The sequence below is a fragment of the Vitis riparia genome, chromosome 14, assembly GCF_004353265.1.
Source record: "Vitis riparia cultivar Riparia Gloire de Montpellier isolate 1030 chromosome 14, EGFV_Vit.rip_1.0, whole genome shotgun sequence".
NCBI lineage: Eukaryota > Viridiplantae > Streptophyta > Magnoliopsida > Vitales > Vitaceae > Vitis > Vitis riparia.
This window is the reverse complement of record NC_048444.1, coordinates 5,080,766-5,097,505: the sequence shown is the minus strand read 5'-3', so window position 1 is coordinate 5,097,505 and position 16,740 is coordinate 5,080,766. Positions and strand designations below refer to the sequence as shown.

Sequence of the window (16,740 nt, the reverse complement as noted above, 5' to 3'; positions counted from 1 at the left end):
CAGTTTAAAACAATGTCTATGCAAAATCGGAGAACAGCGAATCTTTCTGCTATTATATTCGACCCAAACCAATAATTCAAACCCAAAAAAACAAAAACAAAAAATGCAGAAAAGTAGTGGAGATTCGATGTAGGGAAGCCTTTTTTTCCTAGAGAAGAGGTATTAAGTTCCCACATATTGAAAGAAAGATGCCAAGTAGCCCCATGTGCAGATGCTCTATCCCACCATCATCTTTGTGGGCATGTTTGTATGCTTACCCATTTGGTATTTTTTCACAAAAGCCATGATTAGATAACATAGACCCTCTCTTTCTTCTTTCTTTGGATGCCTATCTTTGTTTATTTGCTTTGGATCATCTTTTCTCTCTCAAAAATCATTTGCCTTTTGTTAATAAAAGCTCAGATACTTAAGCAGTAATCAGTGCCACTGCTTTCTCACTCACTATGATTGTCTTGAATGTGATGGAACTGTTAAAAGCACATAAGAAAGGAATAATAATATTGATTGGAAATCTTGGGTTTGCTTGCAAACCACAATACCTCTAGAACAGTTAAAATGTCTTTTCATTTTGTGGTCATTTCATTGGTGGCACAATAGCTGAACATCAACTGATACAAGCAGCCTATCAAAGTGGTGTTCAGTGCTCTCTCATATATGAAGATGAAGAAAAACATGAGTAAGCACTGCTCCCTTCCTGTTCCTGATCTAAACCCACACCAGAGAGCTCACTGATTTCACTTGAAGATGATGGTGAATAAGGCTGAGGGGGACCTGGATCAGAGCTGTTTTCCACCACCAAATCAATGATGCTCTGAGCTTTGTTGTTGTTGTTGGTAGAGGGCTGGGAACTGACCCCATGTCTCTTTGGTCTTCTCCTCTTCTGAAACACCCTGTATACAACCCAATCTTCCATTTCCTCCACACATTTCTGCAGATGGAATTCAGAAACAAAACAAGAGCATTCAAAAAGGAGTAAAATAAATCACCAGAGTTCCAAATTCAATACTATTCCACTCTGTACCTGGGTTGAACTTGGAGCTGTTCCAAGACCCACAAGGCGATATTCATGCATCACCCATTGGGTTCTCGTCCCCACCCCAAGCTTTCCTTCATAGAAAACCAGAGTTCTCTTCATCCCCACTGCTCTGCTGCTCCCGGAAGCTACAATTTGTATGTCTTTGCCAATAGCCTTCCAGTAACCACAGCCGGTTACTCTTCTGCATTTGTTCCCAAACCCCTTCCCACTGCTGAAAAAATATCTCCTCTCCTTCACATCACCTAAACCGCACAAGAAATTGAAACAATAAAACAAGAGGAAAACGTTCAAAATACTTCATACATAATGCGGGCAAGTGCAATTTTTATGAACAAAAAGAACTCAAAATTTGTAGCCCAAACTAACCAGGCAAATCCCAAGGATTGGTTAGGAAAACGTCAAACTCAGGAATGACTGAAGCAGGCAACGGAAAAGAGAGGGCCTTTCGTTTCAAATAGTGCACCACCAGCTCTTCATCAGTGGGGTGGAACCTGAACCCAATAGGCAATTTCACCATCCCTCCACTCCTGACAAAGCTTGGCTTCTCCATCTCCAAAAAGGATGAAAAATAACTAAATAAACCCAAAGATAACAGCTCTGAGTTTTTGTTCAGCTGAGTAGAAGAAGCAAGCAACCCATGTTGGAATATTTATAGTGCATCAAATAGAGGAGAACAACCAAAGCAAAAGCAAAATGCTTTGCAAAGGAGGGATAAGGGGTTGTGGGCTTGTGGGGGAAAGTAGAAGAAAGGACAGGGTATATATATAGAGAGAGAGAGGGGGAGGGGAGGAGGAGAAGGGAGTAAAGAAATGTGAAATTCCTCAACTCCAAACACCACTTGGCTCTTACTAGGAACTCGGAACTCCCCTTTCTTGACTTGGGCTGCTTTCTTTTGACACTCGTTTCCCAAAACGTGTAAGACACATCCATGGGCCACGGCCTGTGCTCGGTCAATAAGCATGCGCTCATTGACCATCCCTGACTCCCTCATTCTCCATCTTCCTTCAAATTTTCATGATTTTGGTGATTACCATTTGGAAAATTAGTGTCGTCTTTTGACCTTTCATTTATAAAACCATGTGTTTAATAAACCAGTTAGTTACCAATTGGAAATGGTATATCAAAATTCTTATAATTTCGATATAAAATCCATGTTCTTGAACTATCTTTTTGTCTTCCTGTACAATATTATGAGATAATTCAAACAAACAGAGTCTCAAATGTTGTGTGAGATCGATTCCCAAATTTTTTGTAAAATCTACTCCTTTTATATAAACATTTTTCTTTCTGAATCTAATATTCCTTTACGATTTTCAAACGTTCTTACATGATAAAGAAAGAGTATATATATATAAAATGTCAGTAGCGTCTTCCTTCATCCTTGGTTGAAATGTGATATAAGACATTTGTTCAAACAATATATAGAGGAAACTTTTATGCATCTTTGAAGAATAAGTCAGGCGTTTGATAGCCTGAAGTAAAAGGCTCAGCCATTGACAAGCTTGTGGGAACAGAAGAAAGACTTGAAGAAGAAACCCAAATAATATAAAGAAGAAGAAAGTCAACTTCAAACCCATTTAAACCATTTTTTTTTTCTCTTCACAATTGATATTATAAGACAGACCCATCTGCTCTTTCAAATAAACGCGTCACATGAATGGAACAGCGTCTGGGAACGTTGAACCAAACCAAAAAAAAAATGGGTAGGGGAGGGGAAGGGAGAAAGGGTTATTTAAAAACAAAGTTTGGTTTGGTGTGAAGGGGATGTAGCAGCAAAGGACAAGAGAAGAAAGGCGAGAATGAAAAGGAAAAGAAAAAGGAAGAATAATAGGGTAGAGAAGGGAGGCAAAGCAAAGTACCAAATCCGTAGGCGAGCATACGAGTCAAACACGACAATGATGATGATCAAAATTTGCGCACACGCACCCCATCTCACGTTTCCTCTTTTGAAATTTCAAGCTTTCCTCTTACAGTCTGGAGATGCGTGTTTGAACACATGGATTTTGATTTCTCAGGAACAAAAAGTAAGCCTTATAACAAGAAAATGGGCGATGTAGCTGGTGTTTCTGTCATTGAAATTGACACTGCACTGCCACAAATTCACCTTAATGGGGGTGGGCAGGCAGTGGGGGTGTCATCATTTCCTTCATTTATTTTTCTATCATCTTCTTGTTCTTCTGGGTAAGAGCATCAGAGTATGACCATTTCTTTGGGGAAAATGATTGGGTATTCAACCCATTTCCCCAATTGATTCTCTGGTACACCCACCATAAATACAAACACAGAATATTAACCAGGTTTTGTGTTCTGATTAAGGCACAATTCCAAGGGGCTTTTTGAACTTTTCCGGTAATTTTAAAAAATAATTCTTAAAAAATGGTACTTTCAACAAAAATTCTTAAAATATGATAATTATAAAAATATTTTCAAATCTATGCCACTTTTGAGACCATTCATATTTTTTATATCAATCATACGTGTTAAAAGAAAATTTGAATTTACACTAAAAGGTATGTTTTGAAGAGACACATTTTATAATTTTATAAAATTAAATTTATATTAAAAGTATCTTCTCCAAATACATTTTTTTATAATTTTTTTATTAGTCATATACGTTAAAAAAAAATTGAATTTATACCAAAGAAATATCATTTTCACAATACCATAAAATCAAATTTATACTAAAGGTGTATCTTGAAAAAACATCCTCAATAATTTTCATATTACTCATATAGTGAAAAAAAAAATTAAATTTACATTGAAGGTGTCTCAACAATTTCACAAAATTAAATTTATACTAAATGTGTTTTTTGAGTAAATACTTTCCATAATTTTTATATTAGTCACCTATTAAAGAAATTAAATTTATACTAAAAGTGTCTTTTATTGAAATCTTTCAATATAAATTTAATTTTATGAAATTATGTAGGTGTCTTTTGAAAATACACATTTAGTATAAATTCAATTATTTCAATGGATGACTGATACAAGAATTACACATTTAATATAAATTTAATTTTTGTAAAATTGTAAAAAACATTTCTTAAGGAAACATCTTTAGTATAAATTCAATTTTTTTTATATGCAACTGATATGAAAATTGTGAAAAGTGTTTCTTTAAAAGACACTTTTAATACATATTCGATTTTATAGAATTATAAAAGGTGTCTCTTAAAAAAACACTTTTAATGTAAATTCAAAATTTTTTAATGTATGTTTTGATATAAAAATTATAAAAGGTGTCTAGTGTAAATTTAATTTTTTTGAATTGTGTATCATTAATATAAAATGATGAAAGGTGTCTTTTTCATATACACATTTCAAAATGATAAAAAGTATAGTAGAGTTAGAGATATTTTTCCATGTACTGTATTTTTAAAAATTAATTTTAAATTCACCGTACAAATATCAAAATTCCCCGTTCCAAGAACTGGTTATAAAACTATAAAATTTTGAATTTTGGTTTTTGAGTCTTTACTCTCTAGATTCCAATCTCTTTGTCCACTTGCTATTTTCTTGGTTCTTTGATAAGGTGTATGAAGGTAGGATGAATCAAATTTTCTAAACATTTGTGAATCTAATAAAAGTATATTGTACAATTATTTATGGAGGAAAATGTTTTAAACATTTAATTAAAATGATTAGTTTTAAAATTTTACAATATTAATGAGTATTTTTGTCACGCATTGTGTCATTAATAGAATTGATAAAAGGATAAAAATAAGGGTTATTTGAATAAAATTATTATAAATTAATTAATTTTAATTACTGTTTAAAGACCAGATAAGCGTAAATTTTTTATTTATTAATATTAATCATGTCATTGAATGCATCTAAATTAGATAAATTTATATAAATATACTTTTAAATTCTAAATATTATCATTGAATGTCACAATATATCATGTATTAATTTCTTTAACAAAACAATCTCAAAATGTCTATTTATTACTTTTTATATCACTTTTTAGAATTTTTTTTTTATATTTTCATGAATTTTGTTTCATTTTCGTTATACTAATATTTTATATCAAAATATTCATTAATATATTTGTAAAATCTAAATATTAATAATTTAATATATTGATAAAACCGATATTTTATCATCGGTCCTAATGTTATAATAATCCAAAATGGAACTAATTGAATATGCAGCCCCGCTAAGAATATCTGAAAAACAAAACATAAATTTGTACCAAATAATGCATTTATGACAATACAAAAATCTTGCAAAAATTATAGTAGGTACAAGACGGATCCAATTTATTTTTTTTCCATATTTTACCTGATTTAATTTATTTCTTTGATTCATGGATTTTGAAGACAATATCTATTGCTTTAGTAAGTTCAATTTCCTTACCACCTTTAATAAAAGTATCATCAAGTGACACCTAAATATAAATATTAAATATAAATTTATTGGATTAAAGCTCAGTCACACCCAGCTTGAAGTGGTGGTACCACCAAATTATTGGGCCCCAACACAGAAAGGGTTTTGGACTCGTGCTATTTTGAAGGATTTGCTCATGGACCCAACCAGAAACTTTGGGGATGACCTAGACACTTCCAGCGGAGGTTGTGTGGAGAAAGGATAAAAGTATCGGTGGTGGGTTGGATTTTACATGTATCGGTAATATTTTAATATAAAATATTGATAAATCTAAAATTAATCAAAATTTATTAAAATATTAAAAAAATTCTAAAAATGAGATAATAAATAATAATAAATATTTTAAAATTATATATATATATATATATATATATATATATATATATATGCATATGATATAATTAATTATATTTAATAATAATATGACATGCGTTGATAAAAAATTATGAATTTTATAAGTTTATATTTATTATTAAATTACATCTTTGAAAGATTTGCTCATGGGACCCAACCAGAAACTTTGGGGATGACCTAGACGCTTCCAGCGGAGGTTGTGTGGAGAAAGGATAAAAGTATCGGTGATTGGATTTTACATGTATCGATAATATTTTAATATAAAATATCGATAAGTCTAAAATTAATCAAAATTTATTGAAATATTAAAAAAAATTAAAAAATGATGTAATAAATAATAATAAATATTTTAAAGTTATTTTATAAAAAAAATAATATATACATATGATATAATTAATTATATTTAATAATAATATGACATACGTTGATTAAAAAAAATGAATTTTATAAGTTTATATTTATTATTAAATTACATCAAATATTATTTGATAATAATATTATGATATTTGATGATGATATATTTAATATTAAAATTATGATTTATTTTAATTTAATTGTATTAAATGATATAAAATAAATAATGATACATGAATAAATTTTTTAATTTTTTATATTTAATTAATATATAAATTATATAAAAAATTATCACAATATTTTTTTTATATTTTTAGTGATCAATTAAATAAAATTTCAAAAATAAAAGAATTAGAATTAATTTGTTTATTATTATTATTTTTTAATATTTCGTTTTTATGAAGGTTTTAGTATACGTTTATTCTATAATATAATGAGTAAGTATTGTACCCAGTGTTGAATCCAAGCTGAGTGTGCTTGTTTTCACCGGGTTTGAGTCGCAGCGCCTGCAACAAGCCAAAATTGTATAAAATCGCCGGATAAATCGGCCGGGTTCGAGTCGCAGCACCTACAACAAGCCAAAATTGCATAAAATCGGAAAAAACCCAATTAATATTCCGAAATTTTCATCGGTGTGGACAGTGCAAAAGATTGAAACATAAATTGAAGATTTTACTGCAAATTACTAATACAGGAACAGAGTACAGATTAAGATACCCTCACTGCAAAAAAAGACCAATTTATGTACATTATGGATTCGGGGCATGACCCAGACTGATACACAAAAGTTTTTTTGTTATAAAATTGCAACTTAAATCATCCGGTAAATTGGTAGTGTACAGTAAGCTCGTTTCGGAGTTCAGGAATGTATCAACTCTGGTATGAGCTTAAGAAGAAATGAGAGCTCCCGCTGTGAGAACTGAGGCTTTGATTTCACCTGCATCTGTCCTACCCCCTCCGGCAAGCTCTCCTCATCACCCTCCTTGGATGGCTTCATCAAATCTGAAACTGCCTCCGTTATCTCTTTAACCAAATCAACTATCACTCCCTCCACACCCATCAAATGTTGCATGTAAACCGCCTCTGCTACATTACTGAAACACCAAATAATTCAACCAGGCATAAGTCAATTGTGCGATACCCTACATGGGGAAATGAATAAGCAACTGATAGAAAAAATCAGCAACTTACTTCAATTGACCGTATGTCAGGAGAGAAAGTTTGGACTCTTTGATCTTAGTTACAGCCGCTGGATTTCTAAAGACTGCTTTAACTTGTGAGACAATCCCTTGCAACCCACCCTCCAAACATAGCTTTACAGCCTCCTCTAAGGAATTTCTTCTAACATCGTAGTAAGCCTCGGTTCCTCCATTAGTCAGGAAGAAAACCTGGTTTCAGTCAATGGTGGCCATCACCCATCAGTATTAACAATCCAACTTTTTTCAACAAGGACAATGAAGAGGGGATTTGTATAAAGTCCTTACAGGGTAGGAGCTCTGCAACTTTCTGACAAGCTGAGCTGCATCCGGCTGGAAAGTGGAGAAGATTATTGGCCTGTCTTTGGCGTACTGAAACACAACCTGGACCACAGAATTTAAGAGAAATTAATGAGCATGGATACAAAATCCCATGAGCCCACTTGACTACACAAATGCATGCTGGGGTTGTTTGAGTAATTGTCTTCACCTCCACGATGGCTTGAAGAACATGGGTGAGATACTCTTGCTCATAGACAATGTTGTCATCGAACTTCAACTCTATATTGAAGCCCAGAGAAGGCTCCACCTTCTCAAAGGCTTCTTTCAATGTACACAAACAGTCATCTGCTTCAACATTCCAGTTCACAATTCTCCCATCTTTGGTCTTTCTCAACATTGACTTTCCCACCTGCATGTTTTCCCATGATCAGTCCAAACATTCCACAGAACAGAAAGAGAGCGATTGAGAGGGAAAGAGAGAGAAAGTACACCACCTTTCCAGGCTCTCTTTGGGGTCCATAGCGAAGAAAATCAGAAAGGAGCAACTCTGTTACTCGCTTCTCGTACACAACACCCTGAAAATACAATTCCCAACAACATTAATCAAATTCCCCAACATAAAAACAAAATTAAAAGAAAAGAAAAAGATGGGATGGAGATTCTTACATTATCTTCGGAGAAGATGAAGTTGTCGTGAAAAATAACAGGGATGTCATCTTTCGTCACCTACAAAATTCACATTCATTTTTTTACTTTCCCGTTTAAGGGTCTTGCCTCACCACCTTACTTCTATCGTTTGAAACGCAAGAACTAAAATAACAAAGACAAACCCCCAAGGAAGAAAAAAAGAGCCCCAGGCAAAATAAGAACATCAGTACCTTGGAATGCAAGAAAATTCTACAAATTATGAAACAAAAAGAAATCAAGAAACAAAAGATCGACTGATCAGATCATTGGAGGTGCCCTTGATTTTAGGGCAAAGAATCCAAGATTTACCCTCCCTAAAAAAGGTGCCCAGGTCTAGAGCGAGCTAAAGATATATGAAATTACTAAAAATACCCTGGGAGACAGGTGTCCAGAGATTTAATCTTAACCATGAATACAGACAAAATAAAGATTACGCGGCGAGCGTACGACGCACCGACAGCACGACGTGTTTCCTAGTCGATGGATACACAGATCTTTCCGGTGGCCGGGAAATCCTCGGAGGTGAAAAAGAGGACCGAATAAGACGGAATGGCCGGGAACCTCACCTGAACGTCAAACTCGACGAAATCGACGGAGAATTCGGCGGCAGTGTTGAAGGAAAGGATGGAGTTCTCTTTAATGGCCTTCATTCTCCTATCTGAAGATTGCAACATGTTCATGCCGCTCCCTCTGTGCCCAATCACCAGAAACTTTGGAATTCTGAACGATGACCGACCTACGTCAACGCCTGAAACCGAAAACCAGATCAGCAACAACAACCAAGAAAGAAAAAAAGAAAGGATAATCTGACGGAGACAAAAAAGGAAATTATAAAGAAAAACAAGAAATCACCAGCTGAAAAGCGCGTGGAGTAGAGGCCAAGAGAGGCGTTCTCCGGCACCTGATCGAGACAGGGGACGTCGGAGACGTGAACGGCCTTGAGAGCCATTGTAGGAGAATGCTTGGTTTTCCACGGAGGGGAAGGACACAACGCTTGTTTCCGATATTTGTCGACGATATGGAGCCCGGCTGAGGGGTATTTATGGGGCACCACCCCACGGAACGGGATCTTCGCCCCGAATATTCCTCCTCCTCCACCCCTCTCCAGTCATATGCCTTCGGATATTCTCAATTTCTCACCCTCCCCACCACCCGTGACATATTCCGTCATTTTTAACGCCCGTTTCCCTCCGCGGTTTCAGGGCCATTGTCGATTACTGTTAATTTTGGAGGGCACTGCAAGTTATTTTCTCCACGTGTCAAGATCTGAGCAGCTGATGGAGAGGGCGTTGGGTGGGTGTCCTGTGTCCGTTTGTCGTGTGTCGTGCGTCGTGTCTCAGTCAAAATCGCTTCTAGAGAAATTCTACCTGCATGGGCTTCACAAATAGAAATCGAATCCGAGAAAAATACGTTTCAAAATCAAGAGGAATATCCCGCAAATATGCCTTTTACAAACAGCCCATGGCAGGCGAATGGTTTGTGTTTTACTTTTTTGGCAAGCATTGAAAATTACAAACAATAGGAGCAGATAGATAAAATAAAATAAAAAAAAAGGAAGTGCGAAGAAAAAGGAAAAAAAAATGGAATCATTAAGGTTAGAATTGTAATGCAGACACCAAACACGTAGAGCCAGCAGGGCAAAAGCAGGATAGGGGGATAAGGCAAAATTAATGGGAAGATGATGCGCAGCCACGATGGAGTTGGGTGTGCTGGAACGTAGCTTCCTTATGCCTTCCCCTAAACGCCAAGTTGGACCCTCTCTCTTCATTTTTATTTGTCAACCCAATGAGTGGATTATTGAATAGGACCATGACCCAACCCCGAAGTGAAAGAAACGAAATAAAAAAACATGGGAAGACGTGGATCCACGTCATTCTCCATGTGCATCTGGCCTGGCTCTGTTACCCTCACCCAGACACCGATTTCCACCCTTTTATTTTAATCCTTACACTCCCGATTCAATAAAATATGGTATCCACGAGTAGTACTTACTACGTGTATTTCGCAAGTCACATTTATTAAAAATTAGGTCACATAGAACCGTCGTAACCAATCTTTATTGATCATATCATTTATATAGACTGAAATCTCTTAATTCGTCATATCGTGACTATAGCCCTTATTCTAGTAAGGTAGATGGCACCGACCCAATGACATAATCTTGTAGCACAAGGTACCCCAAATTGACAAAATTTTAAAAATTACAAACTTTACCATTATAAATAAAATCAAATTTTCTTTTATTGTCAAAAGAGAATTATAAATAAATAAATATTTTCTTATTAATATTTGAAAAAAAACAAATATTCTCAAAATCAAAAGAAAATAAATAAATAAATATTCTTTTATTTACGAATTTTCTTAATGAAAAAGATAAGTTGTTAAAATTAAGAAACTAAATTTTTTGAATTAAACAATTAAATTCGAGGAATTCTAAAATTTAATTTTCTAATTTCACCTATAAATAAAGGTAACTTTCTTCGATAACGAGGGACTTCTTCGAAACGACTCCACATAAAAAATAGATTTTACAAAGAAAAAAAAATATCATAATTACTTACAAGTCCAAGAAATGACAAAAGTGTTATATATAGGTGATCTTCGTTTTTCAATAAATTCATTTAAGAAAAAGTCATTTATGATCCTCGATTAATTTCTAAAATTAAGGAAACATTTTCATCATCATCACTCCAACTGTGACACAAGAATTGAAATGATATATTATTTTGTAAAAGAATATTAGCCAAAAATTAATCCCATTATTTAATAATGTTTATAAAATTTTTATTTCATATATTTTTAAATTATTTTGTTTATTTTCAGGAAATTTAGGCGTATACATCAAAATTTGGTCATATCGTAATGGCATGCACCCACAAGGCAGCTAATTTTTTTGGCTGAATTAAATTAAACATAAATTTTCCCTTTACTTTGAGGAGTCCTGTCATCTTATTTTTGACGTGGAAATGACGACGAGAGTGGCATATTTGTCACGCTCCAACTTGATGGACCATAGTACAGACACCTATTAAAGTAAAATAAAAAATTGTGAAAAATAAGGTTCGGCGTCATTTGTATTTTTTTGATTTGCCAACGTGAACAGTAAAATAAACTAGATACATGCGACCGTAAAGAACAGAACAAGGAATCTCAAATTTTCTTTGGGAGGTGCCACGGCGCCTAGGGGTTGTAAGAAAAAGAGACTAAGAACAACCAAAATGAAAGGACCATTCAAGATGGGGATGGGACCATTTGATGCGGGTGCAGGTGGGAGCAGAGCAAGCTCCATGTAATGAAGGGAGGCATTGCCGTTCGCAGACGCCCAAAAGCAAACAGCACCCAATTCCACTCATCAACAGTGGAGTACACAGCATCCATCCATGAAGTTTGGGTTGTCTCATTGAGTCATTTCAAACTCCACATTCCTTTCAACATCACTAAGGAATTCCGTTCTTGTTACAAAATACATTTTTCTTTCTTCCGATCGAATCCTTACCACAAAATGAGATCGATTAGAGGGTGTTTTAGGTATGTTTATCTTATTTGTTTATACTATGATTTTATTTAATTTAAATTTTATCATACATTTTTAATGTCTAAGATTGAAAGTTTGGTAAGTACCAAATCGAACTTTAATTTAACATTTTAGAAAGTTAAAAACGCTTTCTAAAATCATTGTCAAATCGACTTTTATAAAAGTCCATTTTATAATAATTTTAAGCAGCACTTTTAAATTTTTTAACAATCTATTTGATAATAATTTTTAAAAGCGCTTCCAATCTTTTTACTATTTAAAACTTTTTTATTTTTCAAGCGTTAGAAGAAATATTAAAAACGCTTTCAGGAATTACTATCCAATATGCTTTAACACTTAAAATTTTTTATATTTAAGTGATAAGAAGGAGTATAAACATTTTCTAAAATCACCATCAAACAGGGTCTAACCTACCTAATGAATAAACTCATGGTAGATATGTTTATTAGTGGCATTAGTTAGAAGTAATGTATAAATAATCGAGGTTATAAGCTAATATATTAAATACATAAGAAAAAAGAGACCAAAAAATATAAGCACACCAAGATTTAGATGAAAAAACCATCAAAGAAAGAAGTGATAAAGATCAATAATCTTATTCTCTACTTTGACCTTTAAAAGAAAGGTAATCTTATCGTTTGTGTTTAATTTCAATACATGCAAAGAAATAAGGAGGTGAGCATATACAACGTGGTTCTCACATGTATCATCAACTGCAAAAGCTTCACTTGTTTAGAAATTGCCAAGAATTAAGAATTTATTCTGTACTCTAGATGCATGGATGTTATTCCTTCGAAAGCATCTGATTTTGATTGACAATAAATCAACACTTTATTTTTTAAAAAAGTATAATAATTTTTATACAAAAATATATAAACTTTCCTTTTGTTTTAAGGTTTTTTTTTTTAAAAAAAAATTTAAATATGTGGACGTGAAAATCCTTTACTTCTTCCATGCATGTTTGATATTTATTTATTTATTTGTTTGTTTTTAAAGATATAAAATCTAATATAAAATATAATAATTAATTATTCTAAAAAATAGAGAAATATAAACACTTTTTAAAATTTTTAGAACTTAAGACTTTCTCAAATTTTTAAAATTTTGAAAGAGTACAAGACAAATTTTTGTTTTTTTAGAAGAGTTGTTATATTTTGTATAAAAGTTTTTATTTTTTTAAAATAAAAAATAAAATAATATTATTGTTTTAAGAACCTTAAAGCTTAAATGAGGTTGAGGCCTACATTAGTGGTGCCTAAAGAGATACTTGATAAGTGATTCTTTTTTAAAAAATCTTTAGACACTTCAAATATAAATACTCTTAACCGTACTCTCAATGTTTAAAAAATTATTTAAAATCACTTTTGGAAAGAATTTCAATTATAAAAACAAATAGAAACATTCTCAAATGCATTATAAGTGTTTGACAAATTATTTGAAATCACTTCAAAAATTTTAAAGTTACACCCAATGATTTTTGAACAATCACTCATAGATGATTCTTCAAAGAAATTTCTTTTTGGTTATATAATAGTTGTTGGTTCATGATTCGTGAGAGGTTCAGGGCAAACCTTTCATTACTAGACAAAGATCACTATGAATATCCTAGTGTCCCTCGATCGAGAGGCAAATATATTAAGAGTTGAAGGAAGGCCTCTTCATTTTTTTTCTTACTTTCTTTCTCTTAATTTCTAGGCTTGTTCTCATAGTTTGTATCTATCAAGACAAGACTGGTGGCGGGGTGAGTAAACTTTCTTCTTAGGAATTGGTGAGTTAATGGTTCAAACCTTGAGACCCTCACTAAGCTCATCATTAGTTGCCTTGACTTATGTTAGGCGACGTGCTAAGTTTAGAGAAGTGCCTCCCATTTGACAAGACAAATCCTGTCTTAGGGTCCACTCCTCATACACACGTTCACGAGTTTCCCTTGATCTGCATGTTTCATAGGGTCTTATGGGTATCTAAATGATTAGCATATGCCTTCTTAGTCTTTTTAAGAACTTTGAAGTTGGGCACTTCTAAAGCCTATTGTCACAAACTGTTTATTTGGTGTTTGAGCCTATAGCGAGGTACTAATCAAGATTAGTATGTTGACTGGTTTGAGCTGAATGTAATGGGAATTGCTTTAGGGAAAGAGTGTGTATGCTATATTGGAATGCTTCTTCAGAGTTCAGGTAGGGCGACCCGGTTAAGTTTGGGAAACTTGTCGCTAGTTAAGGACTTGACAATGAAGAGGAACTTGACCATTTCCTACACAAACTGGTCAGGAACTGAAGTTGTTCTCCTAATGAGTCCATGGCAGGACAAAACTAGTCGGTATAGTAGCATTGAAATGCATGACGTGCAGGCTGAGCCCCTTTTGATTCTTGCCCATGGGGTCGTTGCATGGGTCATACCGTTGCGTTGGAACTCTAGGCCCAGGATAGGTGGTATTAGAGCAAGACAAGAGGTCGAGCATGGTGGTGTTCCCTTCTAATGATCTATGGCTGATGAATTATCTCTCTTGATGGCAATACAAGTAGCCTATAAAGCTTAACGTTGTGACGGTGCGAGGGTGGACACTGTGGCGTGAATCAAAGCTGCACTTCTGAGGACCTGTGAGGGAGTTTAGGTGTCTCTGGATCATGAGGTTTCTCTGACTATCTAATAGTGCACACGGGTGTCACCTACTAGGGGTGGAAGTTGGTGTTTGAGTACATACTTCTAAGGTGTTATCAAGTTAACACAATGAGTGATATTGTGTCTGAGGTATGGACGTTCCCTTTAGCCCATTGGGTTTTAGCAATGGACCTTTGGTGATTAATGGCTCGCAAGGAGTAACAACATTCGAAGGCATCATTTGGTGAAAACATGAAGCCTTGCATGAGGGCGTGCAAGAGTTTGGGTGGGGGAGAGTGTCATGGACTATTTGTTTGGTGTCTGTGATCGTAATGAGGTGTTGATCAAGATTAGTATGTTAACTGGTTTAAGCTGACTGCAATGAGAATTGCTTTAGGGAAATTGTGTGTATGTAATGTTGGAATGCTTCTTCAGAGTTTAGGCAGGCTGACCCAGTTAAGTTTAGGAAACTTGTCACTAGTCAAAGACTTAATAATGAAAAGGAGTTTGGTCATCTCCTACACAAATTGGTTGGGAGATGAAGTTGTTCCCCTAATGAGTCTATGACAAGACAAAACTAGTCAGCATAGTGGCATTGAAATGCATGGCATGTAGGCTGAGCCCTTTTGATTCTTGCCTATGGGGTCGCTGCATGGATTGTACCGTTGCGTTGGAACTTTAGGCCCAGGACAAGTGGTATCAGAGCAAGACAGGAAGTCGAGCATGGTGGTGTTCCCTTCTAAGGATCTATTGTTGATGAGTTATCTCTCCTGATGATTATACAAGTAGTCTCTGAAGCTTAACGTTGCAACAGTGCGAGGGTGGGCACTATGGTGTGGATCAAAGCTGCACTTATGAGGACTTGTGAGGTAGTATGGGTGCTTCCAAATCATGAAGTGTCACTAGTTGTCTAGTAGTGTGTGCGGGTGTCACCTACTAGGGGTGGAAGTTAGTGTTTGGGTGCACACTTCTGGGGTGTTACTAGGTTAACACAATGAGTGATATCGCGTCCGAGGTGTGGACGTCCCCTTTAGCTTAGTGGGTTTCAACAGCGGACCTTTGGTGATTAATGGCTCGTGGGGAGCAGCATCATTCAAAGGCATCATTTGGTGAAAACATGAAGCCTTGCATGAGGACGTGCAAGAGTTTGGGTGGGGGAGAGTGTCATAGACTGTTTGTTTGGTGCTCATGACCGTAGTGAGGTGATGATCAAGATTAGTATGTTGATTGGTTTAAGCTGAATGTAATAAGAATTGCTCCAGGGAAAGGGCGTGTATGTGATGTTGGAATATTTCTTCAGAGTTCAGGTAGGCAGACCCCCTATTTCCTTGGGGCCGAGAGGATTTGAACCCCAAACCAAAAGGTTTGGGGTTCACCCGTTTACCGCTTGGGCTAACTTGCCCTTTGATACGTAATATGCAACAAATATATATATACTTAAACTCATTATATAAAGAAAATATAATAATATTTTAAAGAGCAAATTAATTATAATTATTTTATAATTAAATGCAAAGTCTTTTAATTAATTACCAAAAATATAAAAATTATATAATTTTCTTCATAATGTTTTTAATATCATTAATAATTAATTAAATATTAAAAATTTATATATATATATATATATATATCATTATTTATTTTATATTGTTTAATACAATTGAATTAAATGGATCATATTTTAATACTAATATATATTTTAAAATTAGACATATTATAATCAAATATCATAATATTAGGTGTAATTTAATAATAAATGTATACTTATAAAATTCATATTTTTATCGATGCATACGATATTATTATCAAATATGATAAATCATGTTATACATATATCAAAATTTTCAATAAAATAACTTTAAAATGTCTATTATACTTCTAATTATATTATTAAGAGGTTTTTCTTACATTTTCATGAGTTTTTAACAATTTTAAGCTTACCAATATTTTTTTCCAAAATATTCACCGATATATCCGATATATCCGTAAAATCGAAATACCGATATATCCGTGATTACCGATATTTTCATCCTTGGTTGTAGTTGACATTTAGTACCTTCAATGGTTGATCCAACACCTTGATTCAACCAGTACCCTATACCTTTGTTGGTAGATCTCGCACCTTGGTTCATTTAGTACTCATACCTTTAATAGTATTACCAAAGACACTATTAAATCAACTTTTTTGTATTTTTTTGTATTTTTTATGTTGTTTCCAAGTATTGGATGATTTTCTTTCAAAATATTTTTAATAAAAGTGTTATGCACTAAAAGCGCTTTATCCAAAATCACTTAAGTCGAGTTATAAA

The 16,740-nt window shown here is 33.9% G+C and overlaps 2 protein-coding genes across 2 annotated transcripts; both read right to left on the bottom strand.

The window, feature by feature from the left end:
- Positions 1–468: 468 nt before the first annotated feature.
- LOC117931439 (NAC domain-containing protein 83-like) lies at positions 469–1,807 on the bottom strand. Its single transcript, XM_034852437.1, has 3 exons — positions 1,403–1,807; positions 1,022–1,278; positions 469–928 (listed from the first exon to the last, which is right to left on the bottom strand). Exons 1-3 carry the CDS (start codon positions 1,584–1,586, stop codon positions 638–640), a joined length of 732 nt encoding a protein of 243 aa, XP_034708328.1. The 5' UTR covers positions 1,587–1,807; the 3' UTR covers positions 469–637.
- A 4,975-nt stretch (positions 1,808–6,782) lies between these two features.
- Positions 6,783–9,365, bottom strand: LOC117931102 (glycerophosphodiester phosphodiesterase GDPD1, chloroplastic-like). Its single transcript, XM_034851975.1, has 8 exons — positions 9,151–9,365; positions 8,865–9,046; positions 8,278–8,337; positions 8,106–8,186; positions 7,820–8,020; positions 7,618–7,713; positions 7,325–7,521; positions 6,783–7,227 (listed from the first exon to the last, which is right to left on the bottom strand). The coding sequence occupies exons 1-8, from the start codon at positions 9,245–9,247 to the stop codon at positions 6,993–6,995; spliced, it is 1,149 nt and encodes a 382-aa protein (XP_034707866.1). The 5' UTR covers positions 9,248–9,365; the 3' UTR covers positions 6,783–6,992.
- Positions 9,366–16,740: the final 7,375 nt, after the last annotated feature.